The 12,106-nt window shown below is 36.9% G+C and overlaps 2 protein-coding genes across 3 annotated transcripts in view; both read right to left on the reverse strand.

The window, feature by feature from the left end:
• Positions 1 to 90: 90 nt before the first annotated feature.
• LOC134824965 (mitochondrial coenzyme A transporter SLC25A42-like) lies at positions 91 to 3,515 on the reverse strand. 2 transcript variants are annotated; one of them, XM_063836997.1, is made up of 7 exons: positions 3,353 to 3,515; positions 3,105 to 3,195; positions 2,667 to 2,845; positions 2,442 to 2,539; positions 2,127 to 2,215; positions 1,724 to 1,880; positions 91 to 1,546 (listed from the first exon to the last, which is right to left on the reverse strand). In XM_063836997.1, exons 1-7 carry the CDS (start codon positions 3,476 to 3,478, stop codon positions 1,390 to 1,392), a joined length of 897 nt encoding a protein of 298 aa, XP_063693067.1. In that variant the 5' UTR covers positions 3,479 to 3,515; the 3' UTR covers positions 91 to 1,389. The 2 variants fall into 2 exon arrangements, with proteins under 2 accessions (XP_063693067.1, XP_063693066.1); XM_063836996.1 differs by having other exon boundaries at positions 2,079 to 2,215.
• A 1,726-nt stretch (positions 3,516 to 5,241) lies between these two features.
• Positions 5,242 to 12,106, reverse strand: part of LOC134824966 (muskelin-like) — a 472,587-nt gene continuing 465,722 nt past the window's right edge. The window contains exons 3-10 of the mRNA XM_063836999.1: positions 11,762 to 11,953; positions 11,330 to 11,480; positions 10,414 to 10,578; positions 10,111 to 10,210; positions 9,698 to 9,822; positions 6,321 to 6,401; positions 5,750 to 5,945; positions 5,242 to 5,632 (exon numbers count right to left, since the gene is read on the reverse strand). Coding sequence (XP_063693069.1) covers positions 5,757 to 5,945; positions 6,321 to 6,401; positions 9,698 to 9,822; positions 10,111 to 10,210; positions 10,414 to 10,578; positions 11,330 to 11,480; positions 11,762 to 11,953 — 1,003 coding nt within the window. The 3' untranslated portion in view covers positions 5,242 to 5,632; positions 5,750 to 5,756. The remainder of the gene's footprint in view (positions 5,633 to 5,749; positions 5,946 to 6,320; positions 6,402 to 9,697; positions 9,823 to 10,110; positions 10,211 to 10,413; positions 10,579 to 11,329; positions 11,481 to 11,761; positions 11,954 to 12,106) is intronic.

Consider the following 12,106-nt stretch of genomic DNA (forward strand, 5'->3'; position numbering starts at 1 on the left):
TTGTAAATTGGTTCGGCAAGATTTTGACAACACTCTGCAGGGGCAGGTAGACGTCTAGCAATATTTTGCACAAACAAATGAAACACTTCCTTTCAATCACATTAAAATCACAATAAGTTAACTATCGACGATACAGATCTCAGTGTATACTACTTTAGCATAAACGCCATGACATGAGTATGACACTTCATTTAAGTCAAAAGCGAACATTTTCGGTATAAATAGCGAAACTCAAAAAATTCCATTCAACTCATTTTCCGAGTCTCTTTGATATGGTATAGTTTCAGAATTGTGCGACGAGCACTACGATATAACAGTACAATTATTTAACCGAAAATAACAATCAAATGGCTTTCAGATCTCTTAAAATGGTACTACGAGGGTCTGGAAAAAGTTGAAGTCCATTTTATGATGCGATCGAGAACTGAACCTGGTTCTAGCTATGGCTGTTGCAGCAACAGTATTAAACCTAAGTAAAAATAGCTACTGAGCGCAACAGGATTTGCTCGAGTCTAAAGATGAAACTGGAAATGCATACAAAAATAAAAATAAATCGCTTATAATTATAAATAATCACCAACATACTAAAATCCAAACATTTGTTTCCACTAACTTTCAACTTTCAATCTTTAATATCCGAACATTCCTAAAATTTCTTCCTTCAACATAATTCGTATTATTTAGTAGTAGAGCCTCAATAGGATATTACACAATATACATTTTAATGAACATAGATCGGTTACTATACCAACTAGTGTAACATTTTCTGATGTAAAGTTTATTTTTTCTAGACTATTCTTGCTCAAATAACGCATAATATAAAAACAGTACCATCTGTAACCCGATGTTTACGAAGCAGATAAAAATGTCTATTAGTTAATATCAAACAATTTCTTTCTGCTTTAGCGTATAAAAACAACTTAATTTGGCGCCCCACAAGGCTTTCAATATGAAACATTACTTGAAAAGAAAAACATAGTCATCGTATCCAACTTACTAAAACCTGTAATATCGCATCTTAAATTATGCACTGTAAATCATAGAGCATCGTAAATTATGCTGCTGTTAATTATTTCCATTGCACAGTAATAACGTGGCGTTACTCCCACCCTTGCAGTTTGCACGTGCAGCCATTGCGCGGCTTAATAACAGTGGCGCGACGCGAAACCACGGTTACTACATTAATACATGAATACAACGGTTAATAGCTGGCGATCAAGCCGTCCCGCTAATTGGATCAACTGACAAATTATCTAGTCATCAGAATCAGTGCCTGGTTACTGTGGCGTTAACGTGGTTACCATGGTTACTGTGGCGTTACCATGGTTACTGTGGCGTTACTTCGGTTACCATGGTTACCATGGTTGCTGTGGCGATACCGCGGTTACATTAATACGACTCGTAGCCAGATATAACAGTGTTCATGTAGTCGAAGACGGTGAAGCTGATGCTGGATGCTAGGGGTCCCTTCAAGAAATTCAGGCTCAGTCCTTTGTAGAGACCACGCTTTATTCCTTCGTTCTGGTAAATGTGTGACAGTGTACCCCTGTAGAAAGTTATTAATAGGTTTTGTTAATAGTTATACATGTTTAAATATTGACTACTGATGCGCTCGGGTACAAAATTAAAGTGGAAATCAATGGAAATGTGTTCATGTAACAGGAAAATGAAGATAAGTGAAAGAGGTAGGGAAATGAAAGTGAAAGAGAAACTGAACTCATACCTCATAGTGCTGTAACGTTCCAGATGATCCCCCTTGATACCGCCAGTCTGCATACGACGCCGTGTTACGTCCAGAGGGTAGGAAATACTCTGACCACACAGCCCTGCAAACCCTCCGTATAGGAGGCGGTGCTCGGTGAGTAAACCGTCTGATGAACCTAATCGGGGGGAGGTGGTTATTTGGTGGTTCAGGGCAAATTAACAGGGCTAGTTGCTATATTATACACTTTGAACATATGTAGACTGTAGAATATAGTAGTACATAGTATCAAATAACTCTATTTAAAGAAGATTGTATTTATATAAACTGTTAAAGTTCGCTCCCCCACCCCATAACTCAAGCACAGGCAACTTACTGTTCGAGTGTTTCTGAAAAACAACCTGATCTGCGCTGTGATACTCACTTAGAGGGTTAATGTTCTTCAAGGTTCCGAACACGTAGAAACTGGTCCCCCCGTACACAGAGACCCCTATCAGTGTTGGAGCTAGCCCCCTGAACAGTGCATTCTTTACATTCTTTACATTTCTTTACATGTTAAAACTACGAACCTTTGGATAACCATGACTTTTAGACATTTACTTTAATAGCAATACGACATTATTCCATCAAATAATCATGCTGTCTTCTTCATGAGAGATATGTATCTAGTCGGCACTATGAAATTGTAAATAGTTAGATAAAGCAAATGTTCCTTTTCTCTAATAATTGATGATCCTACCTGTACAAAGACGAGACTCCTTCCGTTTTCAGAATATACTTCAGACTCTGTAAAATACTAACATACTCGCTTTTAACAGCCATTCTAGCCCTCAAAACCTGTTAAATCAGTGTGATATCACGTATTTAACACAGAGAAAATAAGACAACAACATTTTATATTTTCACAAATTGACAAAAACATGCTGAGAACAAAAACTCTAAAAACTGAGAGGAGAGGAAATACCTCGAGGCCGTAGGTGGAGAAACTAGCGGTTAACCCAGCCATGCTGCCAGAACAGAACCGGTATACGTGGGACAGTTTGCCGTCTGGATCTTTTCTTTTGAAGTAATCTTTGTAAGATTCGTTTGACATGTAAGTTATTGCTGCATAGGGTACAATCCGTACCATCGTGGCGCTGTTACCTAAAGTTATATTTAGTTATTTTTATTAACTACATTATTATACTATTATATTTAGTTATTACTGGAATATTACAGTGTAGAAAATGTAAAGCTCAAAGACATTTTACTGGGAGAATGGTGAGAAATAAATCAGGTTGTATGTTAGTTACACAATTTCAAATGTTAGCCATTAAAACTTCGAGCTGGACCTCGAGCTGCCACCCAAAATACCAAAGTAAAACTCTTCAGAATTACTTAAGTTGTGAAAATGTAATTTTACCTTTCCACATCATGGTGACTCCATTTTCCCGAACGGTGGACGCTAAAAACTGGACACATTTTCGGTATGAAAATGATCTTTTAGAAGATACCTGGAGAGTAAAGGTAAAACAAACCAAAATATATGTTAAAGGCTAACATTATCAACAGAGATAATAAACAATAATCTAATAGAAAATACACAACAAGACTTTGAAATTTAAATATTCAAAGGCAGAAAACGGGGAACAAGGCAAACTTTAAACTCACCTGAAATACGATTTTGGCCCTATCAAGTGGTGCGATGGTTGTTTTAGCGACAGCCCCCGCCGTTGCCCCCGAGACGAAATTGCCAAGTATCTCTTGGTACGTCCGTGCTCGGGGCTGTGGACCCATAATTTATCACGTGCACTGGAACCATGCCATACTAAAAATAAGTTGGGGTTAGCATGTACTGAAAACATTTTACACTAGGGATACACTTTTTAAACACAAATATTTTTAACAAGAAATTAAAAACATTGTAAACTAAGTATTAAGTAACCGCAGTTACAAACACGAGCTTAAAGGTGGATCAATTATAACGATAACAAATGAACTAGCAGTGAAGTAACAGCAACCACATGAGTTATTGTTACAACTCATGTGACTTCATTATTTAACTTGTACATTTGCCATCACGATCCTATCACATTGATTATGTAAGTCACACACAAGATTGGCTTACTGTAGTTGTGGATGCACCCCGGAATTTAGGCGATTGTTACATTTCAGCTACACTTCAAAATATTTATATTTTTAATGATTGGTAAGAAACTGCTCTTGAGCACTCGCTATACTACAACGGCGTGACGCTATATTTCTTGAAAATGTGCCAAATTTAGAATTTTGCGCGAAAACAGATTTACTTTTCGCGTATAATATAGGATTGGCGGTCGCGCGCTCCCGAGTGGAAGCCTCGACTAGATTAGGACGAGGTAGAAGTTCGGGTACCATGATTTTAAGGTGGGAACGGCCTGTTTTATGTTTAAAGTTAAATGTGATCTGTTACTGTGGTAGTACCACTACCTTACTAAGATAAATATTATATACTACAGTTCAACATGAAAAGATACATAGAGCTTGCTGTAAAAATAAAAAATTCTTCAGAGAAAAGCCGCAAAAATGTCAAAAATGCTACATGTTTATTGTGCGATTAATACAATTTGCGAATGAATTTTTTAGGTATGACAATGACTAACAGGTCGGCAAACAATTAAACAACAATAAACATAAACTGAATATATCAACGCTTGTAAAGCTAAAAATCGCACAAATCAATTATGCATAAAATGTTACCTCAAAATTCTTTAATTAGCTAATTAATTGGCTATTAACCAATTAATAACTTAACCAGAGCACATGATAACACCGTGCAACGTTTCAAAACAATTGTGTATAAAGCAAAACATTTTAATATGGTGTATATAAAGCACAAAAAATGGTTTAGCTTACAAGCATTTTCAAATAAAATCTACAAGCAAAACAACTTAAAATAACTCATATCAAATACAATGCCAAACTACCACATAAGCTAATTGCATTTAATAAAACCCCGTCACAAAATATAACAATAAATATTGTATGAAGCTAAAACCTCGAAACATATAGAAATATTACGCATATCTGCGATCCCTATTTCTAAGTGAAACATTTAATTAAGAAACCATCGAAATTGTATTTCCTAATAATACTTTCTACTTTCAATACATGAAAATAAAATCAGCAGACTTCTATAATATTCAAGTATATATCCGTTTTATTGTTGTTATTGTATTTGACTGAAGTTTTAACTTCAGTTTAAAAACTAAAGTAAGTCCTTATCTCTAGAATATTAACTGTAATATAATCCCTCACCAAAACCCGCTATAATCTCACTTTATGAGTATTGCTGAAAGCACAGTGTAAGGCCTACACGGACCGCCTCTAACTAGCCAATCCCTGTTTACATGCCGTGTAGCAGGGGACTAGTAAGAGCTAAACTAGTAAGCGGGGCATAGCCTATACACTATACTTCCATCATTGAGTATATTACCAACCAGAAGGAAAATTTCCTTGTGTTTGGAATCTACCAAGACGAAAGTTGTACAATCCAGCGAAATTCCGAAGAATTATATTACTGAATTATTACGCTACATTACCTAGTTATAAATAACTCTGTATCACTGCTATCAAACTTACTTCAGGCTTTATCTCTTTTGGCCTTGTAAAATTGTCAGGTCTTGTTGGAGAGGTATCAGTACTTAAGTCAAAGTGTGGCTCTGCGGCCAATAGTACAGTGCATTACAGGCTACAGCTGGTATTTAAATAGTTTACTACAATCTTTAATCTTATCTACCTGCTAATTACCACGCTAATTGATATGCTAATTGATCTGCTAATTACCGCGCTAATTGATCTGCTAATTACCACCTAAAGCTAACTAATACCAGGGAGAGTCTCTCATCATCAACAATCATCTGTTCGTCACAAAGTCTTCTTCTTTGGCAATAATATTATCTGTTATTTTGCCTGAAATTAAGAAATTAATCGAACCAAATATCAAACAAACATAAACAATCAATTAATTACGAATTGAATCCATCGAACAATAACACATCAATTATTGTTCAATTATCATCCAATTACCTGGTAATTAAACAGGAGGGACATAATCAGTGAGATTATCTTTAGGCTGAGACATGCTCTCAGGGAAGTAGGCCATCAGCACATCAAACAGTTCAGTACGTATGGTGTACGTGTCCCGCTGGGAACTGTTATCAAACACGCTGACTACCAGCTTCTGGAATTGGTGTTCTTCTTCTTTGTTGCTGTGGTCAACAACCTGGGGTGGGGTCAGTTAGGAATTTGGAATATTTTAGAGGATTGTGTGATGATATTATAGATAACTGCCTTTGTGATTATTAGAATGGATATTGGAACTGGGTTATCTTAACTACTCTTTTTATTTCTTACATCAAGTTTGCGTTGTTGAATGCTACAAGTAGCATTCAACAACGCAGACTTGACTGTTCATGTTGGTGGGGGAGGAAACATCAATTATTTTCTTTACCCGTGTTACGCGAAAGCCCTGGATGGCCCTCGCGAAAACTTACTGCATTTCTAGTTTCTACAGTAAGATTTAAAGCGACGTTTCAATGCATATTACATTTCATGATAAAATCGATGATTCAATCGAGTACAGATATAATCTGCTTACCTCCTCAACATGTTGCTGGAGGTAGAGGAGTGCCCCAACAGGATCTCGTAGACTCATATCTCGGAACTTGAACTTCCTTACCTGGGGGGAAGGGTGAGGTTACAGTTAAACTTAGAAATGGTTAAAACCTCAAATTTTCCGGCATAAAAATTTATAGTTTAAAGGTTCAAGGAGGAATAAAATTTACATATTTAGGGGAACTCTGGCTTTAACTTCAATTCGGATTTTCTGACCGATTCAACAAGAAAGTGCAACAAGAATTTCGGCCGTTTGATTTCCCGCTCCTCTTTTCTAAACACCTTTCATTGATTCCACTACAGTAAAACAGTAAAACCTCGCTGACTCTATACCAGTGTATACCTGACTCTATACCGGGCCTCTCAGGGAAATGTAAAGTTTCTGGGATAGAAAAAAAAACTCATTATAGAGAGGTTCCCCTGATCCCAATCCCCAGGGGTATAGGACACGAGGGAGGAGGTCACGTGATACTCACTTTAACATGGACAGTGGACACGAGGGCGAAACCAAACACAGCCCTAAATAAAAAACCAGTAATAAACTTGTAACATCATACAATTTTATTTTAACTTTTGTTTATATGCGGCAAATTACTTAAATACACATGAATTAATATATATTATCCTTTAACTGTTGACATATATACTGTATATAGCTATATTTAACAACAATTTAATTTCATCTATAATAAGATTTTACTGGCAAAATATAGTTTTTAATGTTTGTGGATAAATGAGTGCATGATTTCTTGTTATCTCAGATCACATAACTGTATGTGAGGACATCCCTGTGCGTGCCGGCGTTATGTGTGTTATATGTGTTTTTAAAGTAAGTTGACGCATATAAACAAAAGTTTAAATACAATTTTATGATGTTACGGGTTTATTACTGGTTCTTTATTTAGAACGGTGTTTAGTTCCACCCTCGTGTCCATGTTAAAGTGAGTATCACGTGACCTCCGCCCTCGTGTCCACTGTCCATTTTAAAGTGAGTATCACGAGATCCGCCCTCGTGTCCTCCCTTTTTGGCAAGTACCGCTCTAGCATTATGTCCTACTCCCTCGTGTCCTCCCTTTTTGGCAAGTACCGCTCTAGCATTATGTCCTACTCCCTCATGTCTTCCCTTTTTGGCAAGTACCGCTCTAGCATTATGTCCTACTCCCTCATGTCTTCCCTTTTTGGCAAGTACCGGTCTAGCATTATGTCCTACTCCCTCATGTCTTCCCTTTTTGGCAAGTACCGGTCTAGCATTATGTCCTTCTCCCTCATGTCCTCCCTTTTTGGCAAGTACCGCTCTAGCATTATGTCCTACTCCCTCATGTCTTCCCTTTTTGGCAAGTACCGGTCTAGCATTATGTCCTACTCCCTCATGTCTTCCCTTTTTGGCAAGTACCGGTCTAGCATTATGTCCTACTCCCTCATGTCCTCCCTTTTTGGCAAGTACCGGTCTAGCATTATGTCCTTCTCCCTCATGTCCTCCCTTTTTGGCAAGTACCGGTCTAGCATTATGTCCTTCTCCCTCATGTCTTCCCTTTTTGGCAAGTACCGCTCTAGCATTATGTCCTTCTCCCTCATGTCCTCCCTTTTTGGCAAGTACCGCTCTAGCATTATGTCCTACTCCCTCATGTCTTCCCTTTTTGGCAAGTACCGCTCTAGCATTATGTCCTACTCCCTCATGTCCTCCCTTTTTGGCAAGTACCGCTCTAGCATTATGTCCTTCTCCCTCATGTCTTCCCTTTTTGGCAAGTACCGCTCTAGCATTATGTCCTTCTCCCTCATGTCTTCCCTTTTTGGCAAGTACTGCTCTAGCATTATGTCCTTCTCCCTCATGTCTTCCCTTTTTGGCAAGTACTGCTCTAGCATTATGTCCTTCTCCCTCATGTCTTCCCTTTTTGGCAAGTACCGCTCTAGCATTATGTCCTACTCCCTCATGTCTTCCCTTTTTGGCAAGTACCGCTCTAGCATTATGTCCTACTCCCTCATGTCCTCCCTTTTTGGCAAGTACCGCTCTAGCATTATGTCCTACTCCCTCATGTCTTCCCTTTTTGGCAAGTACCGCTCTAGCATTATGTCCTTCTCCCTCATGTCTTCCCTTTTTGGCAAGTACCGCTCTAGCATTATGTCCTACTCCCTCATGTCTTCCCTTTTTGGCAAGTACTGCTCTAGCATTATGTCCTTCTCCCTCGTGTTCAGTTCCCGCACGGTATAAAGAGGTTTGACTGTACTTATATCGATATTAGTTATTCGTTACACCAGTAAAGTTGATCCATTTAACGGTTTATTACCTCATCGTCCGGTTGGTACGGGAAACTCACACTCGCACGTTACAATTTGATCACTTAATTGCTTTAGATAAGCTATTTTAAGCTGTAAAGCGCTTTAGCAGTGTTACTTTTAAAGGGTTTAACTTAAAGATGTTACTGAGGTGAGAAAGACGATCAGAACATATAAATACAATTACACAAGAAATTACACACATAATACACCGCCAATCTCAGGGACCAACTTCAAATAACATAACGGTAATTGTAGTTAATAAGATTGAGACAGTGAATCTATAAACTGCACTGAAGTCTGATATATGAACGCAGATACGTAGATTTGTGACCGGATATTGGAATTCTAAGAAACATGCACGTAGTTTCAGTTATTACGCATGTTATGTCACTATCACATAATTAAATAAGGGGACCATATTTCACAACATACTTACAACAACATATTAAACACACTTAACATATGATGATGAAAATCTAAATATTATAGGCTACAATGAGCATTTTAGTAACAAATAGTATGAAAGATCTGAAATTTAAAAAACAAAAACCCTAAAAATATTTACACCCCAAGTTAAAAATATAAATACTTTATTTTTAAAGACACTATCAAATAAGGTGGTTGATCAGTCACTTGTGTCATTACGACGACGTCGTTATATCAAGTCAAAATATTCCCCAAAATAATTTAAAGACGATTCCCGATCAAAAACGTTTTTGGTAGAAAAAGTTTTTTGAGTTACATAAATATCAATGGAGATGCAATTTTATAGATAAAATCAATAAAGCTTAAAAGTGAAGCCCAAAACAAAGTAACACACCCAACAATGGTTGAGATGTGATACATCCAAGCAGTCTAAGTCGACAATAATATCATGTGAGTTAATATAAAACTAGCTCCAATGTTCATGTAACCAGACAGGTTCTACCAATCCGAAGAGTAAAGTAGGTTTCCATTCAGTCAGTAGTAGGTTTCCATTCAGTCAGTAGTTAACATAACATGAACATACTCAACTATTGTACCACAAAAACTTGAATATTATCGCTAAAAGTTTAAAGGTCTCATGAATGAATATAAACTCACGAGGAACTGAAGAGCCCGCTTCATATCTCCAAAGGCTGGCCTCTTTATCCGAAGACACCAGAAATCGTCCAATCTCCTGTCCATATCTGTACCACGTTCCATAGGATTACCTGCTCCTGGATTACCTGTAAGATACATGGTTCCTCCGTAAACTAGTATGCTAAATATTATTGCCGTTGCAACTTTTCTGGGTTATATATCCTTTGTTTCGACAATCGACACGTCATGACATGGACAGTCATGCTAGGTTTTAATTGGAAATAGTAAACGCTGCAGCGCGCTGATTGGTTAGTAACTATCACGTGTAACTGTCACGTGTAACTGTCACGTGTAACTGTCACGTGTAACTGTCACGTGTAACTATCACGTGTCACGTTTTACCTCCCCACTGGTATCTATAAAAATAAACGCACCTCCAAACATGTAATGTAGTTTTTTCCTACTGTCGTAAACCAACATGTGAGCGAATCTGGGACACGGTTCTGGTTCTGTACACCCTGCGTTCTTTCCTACCTAATAATTAACTGTTACATTATAATCGTAATTAATTAATTAATTAATTAATTAATTGCTTAATTCTTAAAAACTTCATTTTTTTAAGTTTACTCAACTAAGCTAACTTTGGAACAAAATTATATTTTTACTAACTTATATTAGACTAGATTAATAAATTAATTAACTTGTAAAATTAGTAAACTAATTACCCAATTAATTACCTCATTCCACTTGTTCCTCTTCAAACTATACACGTATATCTTCGTCTTAGCATCAGTGTAATCCTTACTCCCGTTCCTGTGGTCCTTGCTCAGACCTGACATCATGTGAATCTCTTGGTGCTGGGTGTCTATTGTAGCGCGCATTGTGAACCCGCTCTCCGGTACCTGTGGTAGTGTATAATTAGATAATTAATTAATCAGATAATGAGCTAATAACACTACTACAAATCTGTCTGGAACCTGTGATATCGCGTTGAAATATACACCGCTAGGACCAATCATTTTGGCCAGAATAATTTTTTTTGAGGAGGTTAAAAGTATTTGGTCATTGTAACTCAGATTCTCTTTAGGAAAACATCATAATTTTGTACTGTATTGCGACCCAAAATGCTGGTTATTTGACGGACATTTTTGAGATAAGCCTTTATTATTCGCACTTCAATGTCGTGAGATTATCGTCTTATATAATCAAATTTACACAGTAAGAAGTACAATAAGATTATTAAATAAGAAGTTGGCTGTCATCGGCAAATAATCTCAGGGGCACCAGGTTCGGAAGTAGGGCGACGTGACGTCACGTGATTCACCGTGCTATGGTCGGACGTTAAAGTGTTGAGTGAGTAACTCGAGACTCGTTTAAATTGACTGTATAGAAAGTTTTATATATTTATTTACACTTTTAAAACTGACCAGTTTTAAGTTTTATATCTACATTTAATACGTTCAGAGATAAAAATATCAAATTTCGCAACGCATTATATGACAAATAATCTGGTAAGACCTCTGACATGACAATATTTACATTTAAATATGAAATAAAAATAAAAATTTCGCTCCACAATAACAAATAATATGCAAAGACTTCCAACAAGATAATATCTAGCTATAACATCAAAATAATATCTAGATAACACACCTTGGTCTCATCCACGCACATGACCTCTTCTACCGTATCATTGTGCGTGTTATACACAAGGAAATCATCAAGGAAGTGCTCCCTCTGTCCAGCAAAGATAAACAGTTGCTTTTTATCAGGATGGTACAGCATAGAATGTCCGAATCTCGACCTGGTTTAATTAATTATTGGTTGACTAATTATTGTCCAATTAACAAAATTGTTTTTGATAGCTATCTAAGTATTGTAGAAATTACTTATAAATATTAGCTACAAGCTGTCTGCATGGAAAAAACATTGTTTTGATAGGATAAACTAGGATAAATTGAGATTGTAGCAATCTGATTCTTGATTTTACTGCATTATATATCATTTATATTATGTGCAACTATATTATTTACAGCTTTTATCACAATATTCAACTCGGATAAAATATTTAAAAACAAAACCAACCTTAACATGAGGTCATTGTCAGGTTTTAGTACAGTCCACACATTAGATGGAATGTGGTATTTGTACAACCCGCTGTATTCTGCTTCCGATCTAATTCCACTGTTGTTCAGTATTTTCCCACCGAAAATGTAGATAGTCTGAAGGTCTGAGTCGAGGACCATTTGATGATCGTATATCAGGCTGGGACCTCCCCTGAGATGATTAATTAATTAAATTAATTTATATTTCTCCTTTAAGTAGTACTGCACACCGGACTGTTTTTATGTGTACTAGAACAAAATCCATTATTCCTGTAAAAACCAAAAACATCAGACGTCTTAATATGATCTAAGCTAGAGGATACAA

Source organism: Bolinopsis microptera, chromosome 13, assembly GCF_026151205.1.
Source record: "Bolinopsis microptera isolate Bmic1 chromosome 13, MBARI_Bmic_1.0, whole genome shotgun sequence".
In the NCBI taxonomy this organism is placed as follows: Eukaryota; Metazoa; Ctenophora; class Tentaculata; order Lobata; family Bolinopsidae; genus Bolinopsis; species Bolinopsis microptera.